Raw genomic sequence first — 22,184 nt, 5'->3', positions numbered from 1 at the left:
ATTACAATAAAAATGTTTATTAAAATTTGTGCTTTTCTTTTTTTATTGTTATGTTTATAAAAATGTTAACTTCTTGAAATGCGTTATCTGCGCGTATCTGTCGGAAATTACTGTGCAAATTGTGATTCATTCATTCATAATGTATATCATGTGTTTCTGAGAAGAGCGGGAGGGCAGGCAGGGAAGTCGTGTTTTCTACTGTACATATTAATATTGCAGTAAATTTGCAAATATTTAATTTATAAATTAACTTAGTTATATGTAATTATTGTTGTTTTTTAAAATTAAATTAATTTATTTGATTTACGTTTTGTTTTTGTTTCTAGCGGAAAAAGCTAAAAATACAGTGGCTACTATTGAGGGTGGCAATGTTGTGGCAGGTCAACCGGAATTGAGTAAAGGCACTGAGTATTTTGAAAGAGCTTTGGAATTGACAAGTAAGTGGAGGTTTATAAATTATCCTGAGTTTAGTTAAGCTAATTTAACAATTTATTTTCTTTTTAGCTTTTGGCAAATTTAATTATATTTTTATATTTATATCTGGTCTCATACTTGCCAATGTATTGCTGGAAACTTTGGCCATTAGTTTTGTATTGCCCGTATCACAATGTGACATTAACCTATCCATCCAGGAACGTGGCATTATGAGTGCCATTGGTTTTGCTGGCATTATAATCAGTTCCCATCTATGGGGATTTTTTGCAGATACCACGGGCCGTAGGAAAATCATTAGACCTACTTTATTATTGGCCTTCTTTATAACTCTACTCTCCAGTTTTTCGAATGACTTTTGGAGTTTGGTTATTTTGAGATTTCTAAATGGTTTTTTGTAAGTTTTAAAGTTAATTTTACTTAAATTTTGTAATTAAATTAAATTTTTTGTTTATTTTCTAGCGTTTCGGGTGGCTCTGCTACCATTTATGCCTATTTGGGCGAATTTCATACCCAAAAGAATCGTTCTCGTGCCATTATGGGTGCTGCTTTTATATTCGGTTTGGGTGCCATGCTTATGCCTGCCATTGCTTGGTTGTTCATTAATCAGGAATGGCGTTTTGTTATTCCTTTCTTGGGCATCACCTACAAACCCTGGAGGCTATTCATGGTGATTTGCGGTATTCCCGGTCTTATTTGCGGCTTGAGTTTATTCAAAATTCCTGAAAGTCCTAAGTACTTTTTGGGCCAAGGTCAAGATGAGAAAGCTTTGGAGATTTTGAAGGATATTTATCATATGAATACAGGAAAGCCCAGAGATTCTTATCCGGTAAGTGCAGTTTCCATTCTTTAAAGTACATATTATGTAGCCAGTTTTATTATTAAGACATTGGAATTAGAAGGAATGAAATTTAAAAAAATTAAGCTGTGTCAGGGACCGTAACGGTTATAAGTGATATCAAAAAAGTTATTTTATAACAGTTATTTTTCAAAGTAAAAATAAAAGTTCGCACAAAAAATGAGTTTTAAATAACCGTCATAAAAAAACTCATTTGACGAGTTTTATTTTTTCTGTCATAAAAAAAAAATCCATTGAGGAGTTTAATTTTTTCCGTCATAAAATAAAAGTCATTTGAGGAGTTTTAAAACTCATTTTATGTAAATTGACACCTAAATCTTGCTGCTGGTCAGATCATTACAATTTCTAAGGCCTCTTGCATTGTAATTTAATAATTCTTCATTAAAATTAAATCAAGTGGAATTTTAATTTGTTATTGTTTGATTCCTATTATCAAATTGCTGTTGTTTTTTTTTCTTAAACAAATAAATTTCTACAAACATTATATCAGATAGACTCAATAAAGAAAGATACTGCAAAAAAGTAGAAAATTAACGAAAAGAGTTTTATTTTCTGACGGAAAAAATAAAACTCCTCAAATGAGTTTTTTTTCTGACGGAAAAAATAAAACTCCTCAAATGAGTTTTATTTTCTGACAGAAAAATAAAAGTCCTCAAATGAGTTTTTTTTTATGACGGCTATTTTAAACTCATTTTTTAAGTGTTTCATTCTAACTTTTCTGAAAGAGCGCGTCAATACGAATCTATTGGTATATAACAGTATACTGTCCGTTGACTCTAACATAGAGATTTTTTGATTTCAAATTTTCTGGATAACCGTTATTTACGGTCCCTGTACTAAACTTCTTTCTAATACTTTTATTGATTCCGAAGTTATTAAGAGATGTTTCTAAGATTCCCTTTTCTTTAGTGCAATTATTGCTTCAACTTATTGACTCATACCCTTGTGAAGGGTTTGGCATTTTGCATGGTGATGATATTCAAACTTGATCCCATACTGGATAAGTTATCCGCCTTCGCGTTTTCAACAACTTTGTCTTTCATTTTTTAGGCTCTTTACACTTCTTCAAGTCAAGAAATTCGCAAAATGTCATTCTTACATTGTAAAACATTCCGAGATTTAACACTATCGTACTTTAGGATTTTAAGAACCTCTTGAATATCCGTAAAAATACTAGTTGGAGTTGTGTTATCAATATTCCTCAACTATTTAATGCCCTCAGTAATCGCCATGATCATATCATGAAAGACAGTATTATCATCTGATAGGCGGTTATTTGAATATTCTTTACTTTCCATACTTCATGCCTTTATTTTCAGTCTGGTATTTTGCTCGAATATTGTCACATTTTTCAGTAGTAATATTATACTCTGGTAGGATATTAATTATCCTTTGGTTTATGGTTGCATGATCATTTATTATTCAATCTCCCGTAATTCCAATGATATCCAATGACCGTAAGTATTTATATAGTTCATAGAACCTCATTCGCGCTTGGTAGCCTACTTGTTAATCGGTTCCCTAATTATTCCTTACTCTCTTTACTTCATTCCATTTTTCTCCGTTAGGATTAAGGTGGTGCTGTTTATTTCCAGATATTCTGTTCGAATTGTGTCACTCTCCCAATGATCTCAGCCTGAAAGACAGTATAATGATCTAGTAGTCAAATGCAATTATTTACATATATTTAGATTTAGTGTATAGAAGCCCATTCCTGCTTGGACACATTTTTAAACCATCTGCATATAGATCGGTACCCAGATTATTTCTTACTCTCCTACTGGTATTATGGTGATATATTGTATTTTATTTTGGCATAGTATTTTCGAATTCTGTTCCATCTTTCAGTAGTAATATTACCCTCGAGTGGGATATTTTCTATGCTTTGGTGTCACACTCTTCCACTGTCATCAATCTAGTTGCAACCACGGTTGCTTCATTCTACCTCAGATACCTTTATAGCACTTTCTCAGTATTCTTTAAAGAGGTTTTATATTATGGGCAATCGTAATACACTCGTGCATTGCCCATTTTTAGGCTATCACTCTTTTCTGTAGCAAGCTTTATATGCTTTTTCTACTCTGGTATCAATGTGGTCCTTCCAGTATAGTCTCCAAATGAGTACTACTCCTAGGTATTTGGCTAACTTCGCTATTTGTATTGTTTTGTTTTGAAAGACAGGGACTTCATAATTCGGAATTTTTCGCTTTCTAGTGAGCACAAAAATGTCCGACTAATCCGAGTTTTTAGCCCAGTTATAAGTTTTGTTGAGCGCTTCCTTTGTCATCTTTAAATGTTATTATCCTTTCCTATGATGAATATATAGATGTCACCTGATAGAAGATGGGTTCGAAACCTTCATCGTATAGATTCCTTAGTAGACCATCAATGTGGTCCTTCCAGTATAGTCTCCAAATTGAGTACTACTCCTACGTATTTACTTCTCTATTTGTATTGTCTTGTTTTTTTCGCTTTCTAGTGAGCACAAAAATGTCCGACTTATTCGACTCCTCTCTTTCTGAGCCAGTTATAACTATCCTTTCCTATGATGAATATCAAGATGTTATCTGCATAAAAGATGGGTTAAAAACCTTCGTCGTATAAAATCCTTAGTAGACCATTTTGTCGGGTTTCTCCTCATACTCTGTCTCTAATTTTTGTGTTATTTGCCTGGCAATTTATCCATCTGTTTCCCAACATGTGACCTATCCAGGCAGATTTCAAGATTTTCAACAAGAATGAAGTTAAGCTTATGGGTCTTAAGCAGGAGTATGTCAAAAGGGAATGGTTTTCGTGATTTTTTAATTACAATACCGGGATCCCAAAATTGTATAAGATACCGCGATTTATAACAACCGGCATAGTCAATTATAGCACTCTGACTTGTTCATTCAAAAATTTAACAACTTCAAACTAAATCTCTTCACAACTAAAAGCAATATTTTATTTAGTTTTCGAAATCTCAAACTAATCATAACATTATTCTTTGTTTCAGGTCTCTCGTGTCATCGAAGATCTTGATGTCAACATGAAACCCCGCGTTATTGTCAGCAATGAGAACAGAAATGCCGTAACAGTACTACTCAAATCAATGTGGACTCAGACACAACCCCTCTTCAATCGTGAATACATACGCAATACTCTTCTCATCTGTACCATTCAGTTTTTCATTTTCGTAACCTCCAATGGCATGTACATGTGGTTCCCATACATTTTAAATTCTGTTGCTGAATTTATGACAGAAAATCCCGGCAATAGAACCTATATTTGTGATGTAGTATATGCTAAGCAACAGGTGATGATGAAATTGGAATTGGCTCAAAATGATGCCTCGTTGGATTTAACACAAGAATGTTCAGAGAAATTGGAAATTGGCACTTTTAAACATTCGTTGGTGTTGGAAGTTTTATATGCCGTGGGCTTTGCTTTGATCGGTGCTGTTATCAATAGTATAAGCAAACGTATCATACTTTGTAAGTTTCAAAGACGAAATTAATTAAACAAATTATAAATATTAACTTTAAATTATATATTTTTTTCATAGTCGTTTGCTTGGCCATTTGTGGTATTTGCGGCGTGGCTACCATTTATGTTGACATACCCATGTTGGCCATTTATTTGTATGTTGTCCTATTACTTTGCGGTTTGGTCATTAATGTCCTCAGTGCTGCCACCGTAGATCTTTATCCCACCCGCCTAAGGTAAATTACTTGAATATTAATTTAAATTAAAATTTTAAATTATATTAACAATCTAATATTCATCTTTACAGAGCCATGGCTGTTTGCATTTCCCTAATGATGGGTCGTTTGGGCAGTGTGGTGGGAGCCAATGTTGTGGGCGCTCTCATAGCCGATCATTGCGAAGCTGCCTTTTTAACATCGGGCATTTCCCTTATTGTTGCTGGTTTATTAGGCTTTTTGATTGCCAAAAATCCTAAGGTTGCTGACAATTCTCCAAGACGCACTAGTCTCGTCTCAATGACGGGGAACTAGCTACGATTTTAATTGCAATAAAACTATGAGTTTTATATATTTTTTAAAATTATAAGTAAATTTTATAATGAATCAATTGTTATTTTCTATATTGTACTGCATGTTTAGTTACTTAGTTTTACTGTAGTTAGTAATTTAATGTAGTTTTAAGCGTAAAGTCTGATTTCATCATAATTACCTGAACACTTCCTGTAATCTATAAGTCTGCATTATATGTATTTGATATACATAAACTATATATAATATTAAATTTTTAAATAAAGTTAATGAAAAAAAACAAACAAAACTCATAATCTTTCATAAAGCTAAAGTTGGATTTTCTAAAAAAAAATTGTATACCTGATTTTTTTGGGCCTGATTCAGAAACACGAAAGGAAAACAATTTTAAAATTTTTGTATGAAAAACACTCAAAAATTATTTAAAAACTGTGTGATTTTCATATAAAAATTTGTAAATTGTTTCCTTTCGTGTTACTGAATCAGACCCTTAATAAAAATAATTAAAGAAATTATATGAAAATCAGATGAATAAAATACGAACAATTATGAAATTGACAAAAAAACACATTTAAAAAATAATTTTAAGTTCAATTATGATTAGTTAATATGTTAATTTTCTTTGTTAGTAAGGAATCAATATTTTTGGCACTGTATCCGTTTTCGTATACTGTTATTTTTAAATTAGCCCAAAAAAATTCAATGGGTCACAATTGTGGAACATTTGGGGGCTTCATTTCCTTTGGCACAAATTCAATTTTTTATTCTTAAATTTCGCTTTTGAGGACTCCACGTAATGTAAGGAAGCCAAATCCGGCCAAAAAACAATTTTATCTTTTCTGTGATATTTTTCGATAAAATTCGATAATTAAAAATAAAAGTGCTGGCACAAATTTTTCATTATAAACTTGGACATTTACATGATTCGCTGATGCCACTTTCTCTTAAGACTAGGGGCGGCTTTTCATGCATTTATTATTAGAAAATATGCGCCTAAAAAAATCAAAATATGACCTAAAAATTTTAAAAATATGCACTTATATTTTTGTGCAGAAATATAAAATTATTAACTATGGATCGCGCAATGTCCAAAAAACACAACAGTGTTCCCAGCTGTTAGGACTCTTTAAATTACCTATACCAGGAACAAAATTATAGTTGTTCTTCTGAGAAAACGATGGATATATTAATTATAATATCTTGGTATGACTATTTGTTTAAAGCCATAATCTTTAGGGCTTCATTTTGCGACATGCCTTTTAAAATCATCACCTTTACTTTCATCTCGTTATAAGCAAGTAGTAAATGTATCCCTTATATACAGTAATTGTCACTAATGTCTGATCACTTGGCTGACTCCAATTTTTATATTTTGGGTCATTTGACACGAATGTGCTATTTATAATGTAGAGAGAAGTCAATTTCTTACTTTATACATTCCATGTAATCTAGCGTAAAGACAATAGTCACTTAAGTGTCTCAAAGTAATCTATAGTCACTTTAAACGTTAATTGCGTAGTGCATTTATTTCTAAGTTATCCAAAAGGATCAGCTTAATACATGTACGTCTTAAAATAACTAGTCACGTAGTTTTGGATACATTTAATGAATGGTTGATACTTAAAAAAAACTCTAGACTTTTTTGAAGCTAAATGTTTTGAAATGACAATTTTCAATTGCTGATAGAGAAATGAAGAACTTAATGCCTGTTTTTCGGTGTCGAAAGAAGTTAGTCCATAACATTTGATGATGTTTCTATAACAAATTCGGCAAAGAACTTTTTGTTTTGACGAAATAAGGAAAAAAACGTGAAAACCTCGATTTTTGGCCTATTTTTGATCTACATATATCTGGATTATTAAGTCATTAATATAGACAATATAGATATCTAATGATAGATATTTTAAAGTCCATTGCAACGATGAAAGCTATAGTAAGTTGGACTTAGAATGGGTCAAAATCGGGAAAAATTAATTTTTTTTCATCAAAATTTTTTTTGTCTAAAATTTTTTTTAAAAATTAAAAAGAAAAATTTAAAAAAAAACTTTAAAAAACAATTTCAAAAAGAAAAAATTTAAAAAAACTTTTTTATAAAAAAATTTAAATTTTGTTTACCTAAAAATATTAAAAAAAATTATTTTTAAGTATAATTTGGTGAAGGGTATCTTACTTGTTTTTTATTCGATTCGAAATTTTCAAGAAATTGGTTTGTAAATATACAAAAATCTAAAATTCGGAAATTTTAATTTTTAAATATTGCCATCTTTTCACTTATCACTTTTTGGATAAACTTGAAGAACTAACATTAGTAAATAGCTACCGGGCGAAGCCGGGCGGTCATCTAGTGAAATTATAAATTAGAATTTTATATAGAAATAAAAAAATTTGTCTAACCGGCCAAATTCAGAATTATATTGTATATGGCGAGGAAAACAGCGAAGTTTGTTCATGTGTTGTTGGGAGTCATTGTTACGAAAACACGTATTTGAAGATAAATTTAAATGTAACTAGCACAGACATAAACCTAATTTTATAGCACAGCCCATTTTACAGTTAACAGACCATTGATAACACAGGGCAACAGAATCGAAAAACATTTTCGAGGCTTTTTAAACCACTACATAATTTTGATTTTTGTACTTAGGTAACCATGATGCATCAAATCGATATAGTGGTTAGCCTTTTTTCTGTTGAGCTATGTAATCATTTAACAGTTATAAACTTAAATTATTATAAACAAATTTATAGCTACAATATCTGAAATAATTTCAGAATAAGAAAAATAATAAAAAAAAATTAAAAAAAAACATTGATTTGAAATAATAGAGGGATATTTGAACCCATCTTAATATCAAGATTCCAATAGATTTGAGTTTTTGAAAAAATAAATCTGAAGAGGATTTGTGACCATTATGGAAAAGGATAAGGTATTATGCGTTTGTGCTGATATTTATACCTTAAAGTATACCGATCTTAGAATCTCTTTCTGAAATTTCATTAAAACTCTACACATGTATATTACTTTTGGTCGAGTTTGATCGAATGTATGTACTTTCGTACTTGTTTATATCTCCATATATTAAACAAATGTTTTTTAATAAAAATTGGTAGAATAAAAAAAGTTGAACATTTCGTAAAATTTCTTACTCGGTTATTCATTTTCTTATTCTGAGAAGCAGAATTATAACAATTTTCAACAATTGTCTTTTCGTCTAACTTTATTAAGGGGCCCACATACACTGGCAGAGACCTGCGCCAAACGGCTGTAAGTCGGCTAAGCCGAGCCGCCGATAAATTTTCAAAGCGCTGCCGCCGAATTTTTTTCGGCTTAAGTCGGCTTGAAAATAGCCGCCGTTTTTGATAAAAGATCCTTAGTATTTCATACAATTTTTAGAATTTAACTTTTTAAATTTTGAATTATTTAGAATTTGAGAAGTTATTCTTTAGCCGGCAATCCGCCGCCTTTTTTGGAGTCTGCCACCGACGCCTTGAAATTTAGTCGGCGCAGGTCTCTGTACACTGGTACACCCAAAATGTTGACTTCAAAATTTAGCATTTTATTGAAAAAGTTGGAATTTGTGGTATAAACATTAAAAAAAGACACCTGTTGGCTTCAATCATTTATTTTATAATTTTCAACTTTAAGAAACTAATAAAGTTATACCCTATTTTGTTAACATAATAAACACTTCAGCTTTGTCAAATGAAATTTAGCAAATTGAAAAATTAATCATATTTTGAATTTTTTACTAGTTTCTACACCAGTATACTTGTTAGAATTTATTCATATCACGCATACGTAACGTATACCCTTCATCGTGAGTAATAAGCAGGGCAAATTATTCATACTTTTTGCTTGAAAAGTAAGCTTTTGCAAATTTCGCATGTTTACAAAAAATAATTTTAGTCAATGTCTCGTGTTTTAGATCAAAGCTGCAAATGTTGAGAAAATTTAATTTACAGGTGTTTAAATATAAAATATAAACAATTTCTCACACCAATAGCCAAAAACTTGATATAAAATTGCATCACAATTTTAACATTTCCAAATTTTCCGATTATAATAACCACAGAATGGGTTAATACAAGTTTTCACGGTTGTACTTATACCTATTATGGGTTTGCATAAGGCATCGATTTTAAATTGGCTGATATCGATAATTCACAATGGTTTGAAAATGTTGTTATTGCCTTTCAAGCAAAAAATGTCCTAAAATAATACTACTCTGTATACTATGTTTATTGTGTTATCGTAACCAACCAGAAGAGACCTGCGCCGAACGCCTAAGAGTCGGTTAAGCCGAGCCGCCGAGTCTTGAAATATTATGACATTATAACAATATGAAATGATAAGAGACCTTGTGAATTGACCAATTAAATATTTTTGGAATTAATAAAATACACGGTTAACCCTACACTGAGTTTATAATCAAATAATTTTTGTTTAAAAATTTCAATAATTTTTTATTTCTTGAGTGATTTTCGAAAGTGGGCCTTATATGCCAGCTATGACCAATTATGAACAGATCATCATGAAATTAAGTCGTAGTAAATATAAATAATTTTTGTTAAATTTTTGTTTGGATTCCAACGTTACAGACATTAGCACAATCGCAATATACCCTCACTAATATGGTGATGTGAGGTACAAATAGATTTTTATTATAATGACAATGCTGCGTAAAAGGCAGTGTGTTATGGTAGTTTAAAGTCCAAAAATAATTATAACCTTAATCTTTCAAAATACTTTTTTTTAGAAAAAATGTTAGATTAGGTTTAAGGTTGATCCTTATAAATATACTTCACTAGTTCACACTAAAATAGTTTATTTCTTTGTAATAAAAAATATGTTTAGTTTTTATAGCGTACACCAGCATAGTAGGGTGGGTATTATGTGTTTGGGCTGATGTTTGTAACGCCCAAAAAAATATATGTTTAACACCCAACTGAAAGTATATCGATCGACTTGAATCACTTTCAGAGTTAATTAAAATATGTCCGTCCCGTCCGTCTGTCCTTCTGGCTGGTTGACCATGTAAACCTTTTGAAGATATTTCCATAAAATTTGGTAGATTAAGGCCCACTTCGTTCGACCCTAGGACGAAGCCTAATGAAATAGGACTTTATCGGTTATAAATGTTTAATTTATATAGGTATATACACACATTTTCTCACTCCAAAAAAGCTTTATATATGTATAAGTCATAGCTCCCATATAAAGCCCACCTCCGGGAATAACTTTAACAAATAAGTAAACATTTTGTTATCTACATAAAATTTAACACAATTAAGTTCCATATACACAAATTATGACAAACATTGCGATATTTCAATCGTAATTTCTAAAACAATCGAATCATTCGACTGAGTACAAATTTGGTCGTCCGTTTTCTCCGTGTAGTCATAGCTCCCATATTAGGCCCACTTTTGAAAGCCACTTTAACGAGCATAAATATTTTATTTTATCGAACTAAAATTTAACTTAAATAAGTTTTATATGGACACAAATCATGCTATTAAATTTAATTGTGATCGGTCCATAAATATCTCATAAACTCGGTGTAGGAAATAATATGATCGTGCATAACCGACTATAAGTACTTTCATAGTTGTTTTATTTTTTAACAAAGAAACACTTTCTAATCTTAATATATTTCTAGAAATAGTACAGAAAACCTTTACACTTTAATCATCACCTACTTACATGATAAAGAAATATAAAAGATGAAAAACAGCTGTGCGAAAAATAGAAATAACTCGAATGCACAGAGAGATTAGTTATAATGGGACAATTGAATCTGAATTTGGACATTGAATTAATGTTTTAGTAACAAAAATATATATATTTTTGATGCAATTAACAAAATTGTACAGCATTAAAGTTCAATTATCTGCCACTAAACTCATAAATGCAAGAAACTTCTTAGCTTGACAATGTTTTATAAAACGTCTGTATCTGTTTTCTCAGTGTATCCATTGTTTATATGTAGGTACAACTTTTTATTTGTTATCTTAAAAATGTCAAAAATAATAAACTCCTGGTTTATTATGGTAATTATTCGCGTAAAAAAGGTTTTAAGTTATTAAATAGCTTATCAAATAAAAAACCGTCTCAATCAAGTGCAGTTAACAACATCTTAAAAGAGGAATGTTCTATTAAACTCGATCATTATTTACGCTACTGTAAAAAATATGAACTAATAATGAATTTAAAAGACCACAAACCGTTATCGTTAGCCACGTTAACGTTGTATATTAACTGTTACGTTAACGTTGTATATTAACTGTTGTGAATAGGTAGCCACGTTAACGTTGTATATTAACTGTTACGTTAACGTTGTATATTAACTGTTTTGAATAGGTAGCCAACCACGATTGTATTTCGTCTGATATTTATTTAAGAGATTTTTTCAGATTTTGAAAACAATGGTTACGTTTTTACCTTTTAAAAACGGTGGTTTATTTCCTTTAAATAAACCGTATTCTTTTAATTACAAATAAAAGCAATATAGTAGTTTAAAATTGTAACAACTCTTTATTTATTTAAATTTATACAACAATTTCATACACACACTTTATAATGTCCAAGAATACACTGGTATTACAGTTGATGTTAATTCTAATAGCGCCTATGATCAACTGAACTGGCTGCCACTATTTATATTCCAGCTGTTTCATGAATTATCTTAACGGACAAAACTAGAATGTTCTATTTCTAGAGCTTTTAGCTGCTTCAATGTTAATGTTGCCATATTTACAAACAATATTTCTACTGAAGGAAATGTTTATAAACATGATAAATGTTGCAAGCATTCGTTACAAACCGTTAAATTCAAATCGTTAATGTAATTTCGTAACAATATTTAGAGGGAGCCTAATGTGGCAATGTAAAGGGCCTTCCATTAGCGCTTCCTATATTTAAATGTAAATAAAAAAAAGTGTGTGTAAGATATCATAAACATTTTTATTACGAAAAACATACAAGAAAAAGTCTAACGGGGTGGAACGATATCTGTTCTGAGTTCACATCACCTCCTCGTGAGATGACCATGCCCTTAAATCCCTCGTGCAGAATGTCCAATGTTGCATAAGCTGTGTTGAAACCACATGTCGTTGATGTCCATATTCCAATGTAGGTCAAAAGAATTTGGTAATTATCTATATCGCTCGCCGTTGACGGTGATGGCCTGAGGAAGTCAAGTGGAATGTTGCCCGAACAGAACACAAATTTTGATAAAAATAATTGTGTAATTTTCACGTGTTGTTAAATTCTATATCCGTCCATGGTGATTGGGCAAAACAAACTGAATAATTGACAGCTAATTCGACAGATGTAGCTTCAATAATATGTCCGATATCAAGTGGCAAATTACGAGATCCCCATTGGAACATTTTGATACAAACAAATTTTGGACGCAGCTAGGGTTGGATTTTAAATGAACCAAAATTGCAATTTTATGTACACACTGATCAAACATCCCTCGTACATACATATGTTTGCAAAATTAGAAAACATTGAGACATATTGAAGAAAAACCCGGTAACTAAATCATCTAACTAACCTCAGAGAATTACTTTATACCACATGCAATAAATAGGGTGTCTAATTTCAAAAGTACTCAGACTCCAGTTATTTTCCTCGAAATCTTTAAAACAATTATGTATGTATGTACGTAGTAGTTAATATGTATATCTACGTAGATTCGTATCTCTAATATTTTAATATTTTTATTACTACCAGTGATAAATTATCTGTTTACTTTCACAGCCCAAGTAAAATATACTTTTTCTACATTTGAACTATAAAACTGCATCGTTTGTTACTTTGAAGAGCAGTTAGAGAAGATGTACAGAGCCAAGAAGTTTGACTAAATTTAGAGAAAGAAATGATGAAATAATTAGTTTTTTTTAACGAATTTTTTTTGTATAAACTTATACAAATTGTGCGAAAATACAAAACTAAACATTCGTGTTTTTAAACAATTTTAATATAGTTGATTGCAATTAAAAAGGCTGATATTTGGAATCGCATTTATAAATTTAAATTAATAATAATTTTTTTTATAAAATAAAAAAAAAAAACAAAATGTTTTGGAGTAAAATTTGCGGACATAAAAGCAAAGTAAATAATGTGGATGGTAAGTAAAAAATAGAAAAAGATGGAATGTGGAAAAACGTAAAGGATTTGTTTCAAATTAATGTTGGTGAAAATTTTGAGAAAATACTCAAAAAATTTAATAAAAAAGTAAAGTGGAAAACTATATAGAATTTGTTTGAAATTAATGTTAAATAGATTCTAAAATCTGGTGAAAATGATATATAAATATTTAAGAGGTTTAAAGATCCGGTAAATTGCAGATATATAGATTCCAGTGGTTTGCATTTAGTAAAATTATTTTTGAAAGCAATGGTATAGACTCTATAAGATTCGGCACAGACGAATATAGCTCTCTTACTTGTTTCTTTTAATATAAATAAAAATCATCTCATATAATACAAGGCGGGAAAATCCACACTTAATCTCTACCAAATTATGTTATTTAAAATTTTTTTTTTTAAATTTTAAAAATTTTTTTGTTTTTTTAAATTTTTTTTGGTGAAAAAAAAATTCGGGTTAAAAAATATTTTTTCCGATTTTGACTCATTGTAGGTCCAACTTACTATGGTCTTATATACGTCGTTGCAAAGGTCTTTGAAATATCTATCATTGGATATCCATATTGTCTATATTAATTACTTACTAATCCAGGTATAGGTCAAAAATAGGTAAAAAATCGAGGTTATCCTGGTTTTTCCTCATATCTCAGCCATTTGTGGACCGATTTTGCTGATTTTAAATAGGAAACTTCTCGAAAGCATGTCTGACAGAATTATTGAAGATTTGGATCCCGAAGATATCTGGGGTCTTCAGAAAATTGATTTCAACAGACAGACAGACAGACGGACACGGTTTAATAGACTCCGCTATCTATAAGGATCCCGAATATATATACTTTATGGGATCAGAAAGTTATATTGTGGAAATTACAAACGGAAGGTGAAGGGTATAAAAACAAGAAATACCAAATTGTACTTTTAAATAAAAATTTTAAATATCTTTAGGTAAACAATTTAATTTTATAGTGAAAAAAAACTTTTTAAAATTTATTTTTTAAATTTAAAAAACAGCAATTTTTTTTTAAATATAAGGGAAAAAATAGTTTTTGGTGAAAAAAATGAGTTTAAAATGGCCGTTGAAATATCTATCATTAGATAGCCATATTGTCTATATAAATGACTTCGTAATCCAGATATAGATCAAAAATAGGTCAAACATCGAGGTTGTGGGGTCGCAAATGAAAAATTTAGAAATTAAAAACTTATATATACCCTTGCCACTCATGGTGAAGAGTATAATTAAGAGTGTTTTATTCGTGAGTTTTATATTTTCTATTACGTGGTAAGTCCAAAAAAGATTTTCATATATTTTAATCTAAAACTTTGTACCGATTCAACCTATTTTTGGATACATAACTTTTCACACCAAATTGTTCTGATCAAAGAATATTATCGGTCAAATTTCATTACCATAAGTTCGTATGGTCCCTTAGGACCTATCAAGCCTTCAAAAGACAGACATACGTAACTACAACGTAGTTACCTGAATATACATATATACCTTTGTGTTCTACGACCAATAATTCGAAGTGTTAAGGTAGGGAGGATCACATATGCCAAATATTTGACGAAAAAGACGTAATCACTAAATAACTCTTTTAACTCTTTGCGGTTTAGTGGTCACTTTACTAACCACCTTTTATATTGTCTGCAAAACATAGTTTATTGGCATCTATTGTCATTTAAAATGGCAGTTTCTCTAAGAGACTTCCGCGCATTCAATAAAAAATGCTCAGAGTGTTTATTATAATTATTTTGAATGCCAACCGCCACGGTGGTTAACAAACTAACCACCTCATTCCACAAAAAAAAAAACCTTTGAATTGGGGTTTTTTTTATGTTTTGATTTATTTTTTCTTATTTTCTATAATAAAGTAACCTTGATTAATGTAAAAATGTCATTGTTTGTTTTGATTTTAAACTTATACACATAAAACCATGGCTAAAAGAGTTAACTCTAACCCGCAAAACAAAAAATCACTCACAAAATTTCACTTGGTAAAATTCACAAACTAAAAGTCAGAATGCATTTCGACCTTCGAGAGAAATGATAACAAATCTGTAACTAAAGTCACCGTTAAATTAAAAAAAAAATTATAATTACTTTTTGACATAATTCATGTTCTGTAATGAATGGTTTTTATAGTTATTCTCGGAAGTGGCTTTTATATGGTAGCAATGCGTAATTATAGACTGATCACCACAAAATCCAGTAGTATGATTTTTGCATATATAACTGATTTGTATAAAATTTGGTTCGATATTGATATTTATAAACAATTTATGAATGTTAATGTGTTTTTCGGAAGTGGTCCTTATATGGGAGCTATGATCTATTATAGACCGATTTTCATAATATTAGGTACGAATTATTTATGACGAATTTTAACCTAATAACGATATGTATAAGAGATTTATGTCTATTTAAGTAAGGCGCGGATTCAGAGGTGGTGAAATAGGAAATCCCCCCCCAAAACCGAAAAGTTTTCATATAAAAAAAGGAATAAAAAGAAAAATGTAGAACAAATTTTAATTTCCCCCCCCCAAATGGTTGACCTGGATCCGCGCCTGATTTAAGTGATCTAAAAAAAATATCGTTTGGGATTTATTTTTACATGAACCTTAGTTTTGTTTGAATTTTGTTATATAGGCATTTATGTACCATATTCTGGCAAGAAATTTGTATAGGGGCTAGAATGAATCATCATGATTATTCCCAATTTTAACAGGGTTTGTTTTTCATGGTAATATCTGCAATATATTTATAGAAAATGGCTAAATATTTTTAAAAAAAATATAATCGTGCCTTCAATAGGACCCAGAATATATGTATATAAATTTGGGTGTACGACCAATATTTCGATGTGTTACAAAGGGAACAACAAAATTTATTGAGTGTATGACTTAAAAGTGCGGGATTTTTGTTTTTAATAACTTTAATATTATTTTGAAGGGTACATATCTGTCATTTTTTCTCACTTAGTTATTGAACATTATAGTGTAAACAACAAAGTTTTACTTTACTTCTTTAATTTGAAAAAAGTAAGAGAGCTATATTCGGCTGTGCCGAATCTTATATACGGGTGTGTTCGTAAATGCAGTAAATTTGTGCATCACTGATGCCACGACCTGCAAACTTTTGCAACATATAACTTAATGATGCATTGGTTGCACAAATTTGCGGCATCACTGTCAACAATTTGTATTAAAAAACGTTTCACGTAAAACAATAATCGCAAATATGCTTTTTCGAACGCTAAACTTTTAATTTGCTGCAGTGATGCAATCATACTGAATTTACGAACACACCCATACCCTTCACCAAATTATACTTCAAAATACAAATTTTAAATATTTTTAGGTAAACAAAATTAATGTTTTTTTTTCAAAGCTGTTTTTTTAATTTTTTGTAAAAATTTTTTTTCGTGTTATTTTAATTTTTTTTTTTTAAATTTTAAATTTTTTTTGGGTCAAAAACTAAAATATTTTTTTTAAATTTTAAAATTTAAAAAAAAATTTTGGCGAAAAAAGAAATCGGTTTAAAAACTATTTTTTCCGATTTTGACCCATTGTAGGTCCAACTTACTATGGTCTTATATACGTCGTTGCAAAGGACGGACATGGCTTAATCGACTCCGCTATCTATAAGGATCCAGAATATACATATATACTTTATAGGGTCGGAAAATTATATTGTGGAAATTACAAATGGAATGACAAACTTATATATCGAGGGCCTACATTCAAAACCCTCTATCTTGAAAAACACAATTTTTCAGGAGATCCAAAAAACTGTTTTTTTCGCGTAGTACTTACTTGAGTTATTAAAATTCGGTGTTCTACAATCTTTTTTTAAACAACTATTGGATCTCACATATATGTATTTGGTTTTTAAAATTTTGCATTATTGTGGACTTTATGATATGTAGATAGAGGGTTTTGCTTTTCAAAAATATTCAATGTGTATATATGAAATGATCAGATAGAGGGCTTTGCACTTTAATAAAAATTAATTATTTAGATTTCATTTATGACATCTGTCAGTTTTTAACGTGATTTATTTAAGATAGCGTCTAATAATGAAATATTAAACAAAATATTATAGAAAAAATGTTTTTATTTTGCTTTTGTAAATTTTTTTGAAGTTTGATTTAAGAAATTATTTCCAAAAAATATTTGAAAATAAATGTTTTTGAAAAGATAGAGGGGTTTGCATTCAAAAAAATTATTTGTGTAAGATAAAGAAATAACAAAAATTCAAATAGAACAGCAAAAAAAACATGTTTGTTATAAAATTCACACCATATATGAGGGCTGTTCTACAGAACATTTTACCATCAAAAAGTCATTTTCGTGAAAATCAAATATAGAGGGTTTTGAATATAGGCCCTCGATATATCCTTCTCACGAAGGTGAAGGGTATAAAAAGGTGCAACTGAAGCACACCGATTGCTCACTAAAGCTTATGGTGAATTTGTTTCATCGGTTTCAACGTCCGATTGATGGTAGACAAAGATCGTAGAGACCAGCCAAAAAAGTTTGAAGACCAGGAATTGGAGGCATTTCTCCATTAAGATTGTTGACAAATTCAACAAGAGCTTGTAAAATCAGGAGTGGGGTACATGTTAGTTAATAAATAAAAAAAGTCAAGTAATTACGAGTCCAAAAATAATAGAATTTTAAAATTGACAAAATGTTGAATTTTTGTTACCGAAGGTAACAAAAATGATAACTTTAAATAGAAAACGGCAATTTCGAATTAACCTGTTTTTTTAATCGAAATTTTGAATTTAGGCTAAGTGTTCTAAAATCCCAAAGCTGGGATTCCAAAAAGTTTTTGGGCCATTTTTTTTGAATCTCCAGACCAAATGTGGACTTTATTGGCGTATTTATAAAAATTAAAAAAAATCAGTTTTTGTTTGTTTTTTGGGAATTCAGGAATTCGCTTTGCCTAAATCGTATATTTGATTCCACCAATACATTTACTATCGACAGGTGTACCGAATTTTCTGCAAAAACCCCCTTTTAGGCTAACTCGGACCAACTAAATTAATTCCAGAGCATAATATTGCAATGTTTTGTAATGTCACTGTATTTTATAATTAATTACCTTTACGGTTAATAATATTTGCATCAAATATAATGAGACCTTTATATCAAAGTTTTCAAAACTGTGCTACCCTATTCAATAGTGCTGTGACAGTATTTATCTCGATAAATATACAGCCATATGCTGTAAATCTTTCTCTTATGTAAATTTTCACACAAAAATGTTGCTAGGTGTACTAACTAACTATAGTTAGTACAAGATTTTTTTGCATAGCGTAGTTAGTTTTTTTTATATTATATAGATATACATACATATATGAATAAATTTAGTTTTTTGTGATAACATTGCAGTGGTAGATCGTTTTGAAAAAAATTCAATTCTACTCCCCTAAAATAGCCTACAAAATAATATTTATTTTTCGTAACACAACTCTTCATACTAAAATTCACTCACATTTGAGTTATTTTTAATCATAAAACCGCTCAAAACTCATTGTCTTTACTTTCTGTCCCACTACTTTTAACAAACATTTTTAGTTGTCTCATTTCTATTTAATTTATTATCACGTTTAACATTTACAATTTACTATAGATTATTTGTAACGTACTTACGTACATACATATTTATTTGTTCTGGGTTTTGTTCTTCAAAAACCACTTAAGATTTAAAATGTATTGATCAAAGAGCGTCGCCCATACCACGTTCAGATTTTCTTTTTATAAATTCAAATGAAATACACTTAGCAGATAAAGCAATCGTACAAACTATACATTTACATTAGAAGCATTTTTAATTTTTCTGATTTAGAAAAGCACTTCAAGTTACATGCGATGCATTTTACATTCAACAAGATCAGTGACGAATATTGTCTGCGCAGTTCATCCGCTAACTCAGTTCCTTGTATATTTCAATGCCCCAGTACCCAAACTAATCTTACGTAGTATAGTCCCATTGGTTCCGATGATGTCAAACCTGCTATAATCTCTGTCTACAAGACACAGAATTCGTCGGGAAATCTGTAAGACATCCGAGTGTCAGTCTCATCTCTCAAGACAGAAGCTCGCATACTTATACCCTTTTTAGATAAATCAGCCAGTAATTTCAATCTGAAATCAAAGTTGGGGTGTATAACCAAATTCCCGGTTAAATAAAGTTATATCGAAAAAAGACAATATCGTACAAAATTATAGAGAGATGGATTTCCGGGACTAGTCTTATATAGAAAATTATGAACCGATCTTTACAAAATTTGATAGAGTGATCTCTGTTCTCTAGAAACTTATGTTAATAGAATTTTAAATCGATATTTATAGATTTCAGAATTAATAGATTTGTGTGTGTTAGACTGGTTTTTGCAGAGAGTGTACCAAAATATTTAAGAGATTAAAAATATTTAATCTTCATAAAAATTGATCGATTGGCCTCTGTTCGCAAGAAACTTACATTGTGTGAATTCTATATTGAATTTGTTTCATAGATTTATGTGTGTTTGGCTGGTTTTTGGTTAGTGTGTCATATATAGGAACTAAAGATCGATATTCGCAATATTCTTATACTTTGGCTCTATGTAGTGAATTTTATATCGATAAAAAACATATTTAATAGATTTAAACCGTTTTTTCAAGTGTTTATGTGGGATCAATTATGAACCGATCGCCATATTTGGTAGTGCGATTTCTATTTACATGAAACAGTTTGAGGTATTTTTTTTTATTTCGGAAGACAGTTGTATGAGACTTGTAGAAATTGGGGTTTGCCATGAACCTAAAGAGAACTGAGAGCTAAATTTCTTCCATTTATCATCAAAATTAAGGTTTGATTACAATTTTCACATAGACAGACGGACCCACATCGCTGTGAGTCATTCTGAGTCATTTAGCACCATTATTTTTGGGCCATAACAGCTATGGTGGGTTTGGTAAAGGCTAAACTAATTTCACTTTATCCGGTTTTATACTAAATATTTTACATTTCTTGAGTTCTACACAAGTCAAAAGTTTATAAAAATACATATATACTTTAATTGACATGCCTTAATAATTAGAAATTATAAACACAAAAATATTTGAAACAAAAATTAAATATACATATAAGAGAATACAACAAAAATTGTGTCGATTGCGATGTTAGAATTTTGTGTGCTCGTAGAACAGTGGAAAGCAAAATATAATTTTGGAATAAATGCGTAGAATGTTTGAAATGTTTATGTAATTAATTCAAATATTGTTTATGCATGAAAGTTAAGGATGTATTATTTGAAATAATGAATATGTGATCAATATTTTTTTAATTTAAGTCATATCGACTTTTTTAAATTTTTGAACAGTCGATTTTATGACTTTTGATATTTATGAAAAGTCGACTTTTTTTTCAAACATTTTCGATCTTTTCGACTTCTCATCCTATTTTAATGTAAATATATTTTTTATTTGCTAGATTTATTGTTGATAAAAACACTTTTTTAAAAGTTTTACAGCAAATAATAAAAATAAAAAAAATTTACTTTTCGACTTTTTTAGTTAATCGTCTTTCGACTTTTTTGGGATAACGTTCGATTTTTTTCCGACCAAAATGTCGATTTCGAACCAATTTGGTCGGACCAATTTTCCGACCAAAATGTCGATAAAAACATCGACTTTTCGACTTTTTTTAGTTAATCGACTTTTCGAATTTTTTGGGATAACGTAATCGATTGTTCGACTTTTTTCCGACCAAAATTTCGAATTCGATTTTTAGACTATCTGTATTCAGTGATAGGAAAAAACATTTTATTGTCTCAAGATCAGCTAGACAAAAAACAAGTAGCATTGCTTTCAATTTCAACTGTTGGCCGTTGCGTAGCTCAAAACAAATACAAAACAACAAAAGTTATCACAATTTTGACCACCACTGTAAACATTTTCTAACGAAAAACATGAACAATTTATAAGATTTTGTATCGAAAACCATTTCAGTTCATAAATACTGCTCATAAAAGCAGCAAGTAAAGACGGATGAATTCAAATTAAAAGAAAATGTATATTATTTTTGCGGTTACATAAAATTATTTCCCAAAAAAACGACGAAATAAATTCACAAAATTGTTTAACTAAAATTATTAAATTTTGTCAGCAAAATATTTTAAGTAAATCATTAAAATAGATAATAAAATGAGTACTTTAAAAATAAATGAAAATAAAGATGGTGCTAGTGATAATTGTAAGTTTATTATTAGAAATATGTAATACATTGTATAAAGTAAAAGAAACTGAAATTATTAATATCGATTTGAATTAATAATAAATGAAATGTGCTTTAAAAACACATTGATTATAACAAAATATTTATTTAAAATCAATTAATCAAAATTCAAAAAAAATCCTAACAATTACAAGAAGTTTCCACTGCCAACAATTAAATAATTAAGTGTCCAATTTAGTAATTTAAAATGATTTTGTTAAACGAACAAAAAAAATAAAACCCCAATAAATCACATAGTTTACAGCTGAGCAACTAGCAAATAAAATAAAATAAATGAATAAAATTTAAAATTTAACAACAAATCCTCACGACAATTGGTATCACAATTCAATTGAAAAGTCCATTTAACATGTTGAATTATATTGAATTGTTTATATGAAAATTAATTTAACATAAATAAATAAATTGTTGTGTTGTGGCAATTTGCAAAACCAATTACTTTTATATTTTGTTA

At 29.7% G+C, this 22,184-nt stretch overlaps 1 protein-coding gene across 1 annotated transcript in view; it reads left to right on the top strand.

Moving 5' to 3' along the window:
- LOC135958479 (uncharacterized) overlaps positions 1–22,184 on the top strand; it is a 38,119-nt gene that overhangs the window by 5,600 nt on the left and 10,335 nt on the right. Inside the window, exons 2-9 of the mRNA XM_065509387.1 lie at positions 327–437; positions 505–829; positions 895–1,261; positions 4,287–4,764; positions 4,836–4,992; positions 5,064–5,285; positions 13,052–13,056; positions 21,632–21,688. Coding sequence (XP_065365459.1) covers positions 327–437; positions 505–829; positions 895–1,261; positions 4,287–4,764; positions 4,836–4,992; positions 5,064–5,285; positions 13,052–13,056; positions 21,632–21,688 — 1,722 coding nt within the window. The remainder of the gene's footprint in view (positions 1–326; positions 438–504; positions 830–894; positions 1,262–4,286; positions 4,765–4,835; positions 4,993–5,063; positions 5,286–13,051; positions 13,057–21,631; positions 21,689–22,184) is intronic.

This window comes from Calliphora vicina, chromosome 4 (genome assembly GCF_958450345.1).
Source record: "Calliphora vicina chromosome 4, idCalVici1.1, whole genome shotgun sequence".
In the NCBI taxonomy this organism is placed as follows: Eukaryota; Metazoa; Arthropoda; class Insecta; order Diptera; family Calliphoridae; genus Calliphora; species Calliphora vicina.
This window is presented reverse-complemented; position numbering and strand designations above follow the sequence as displayed.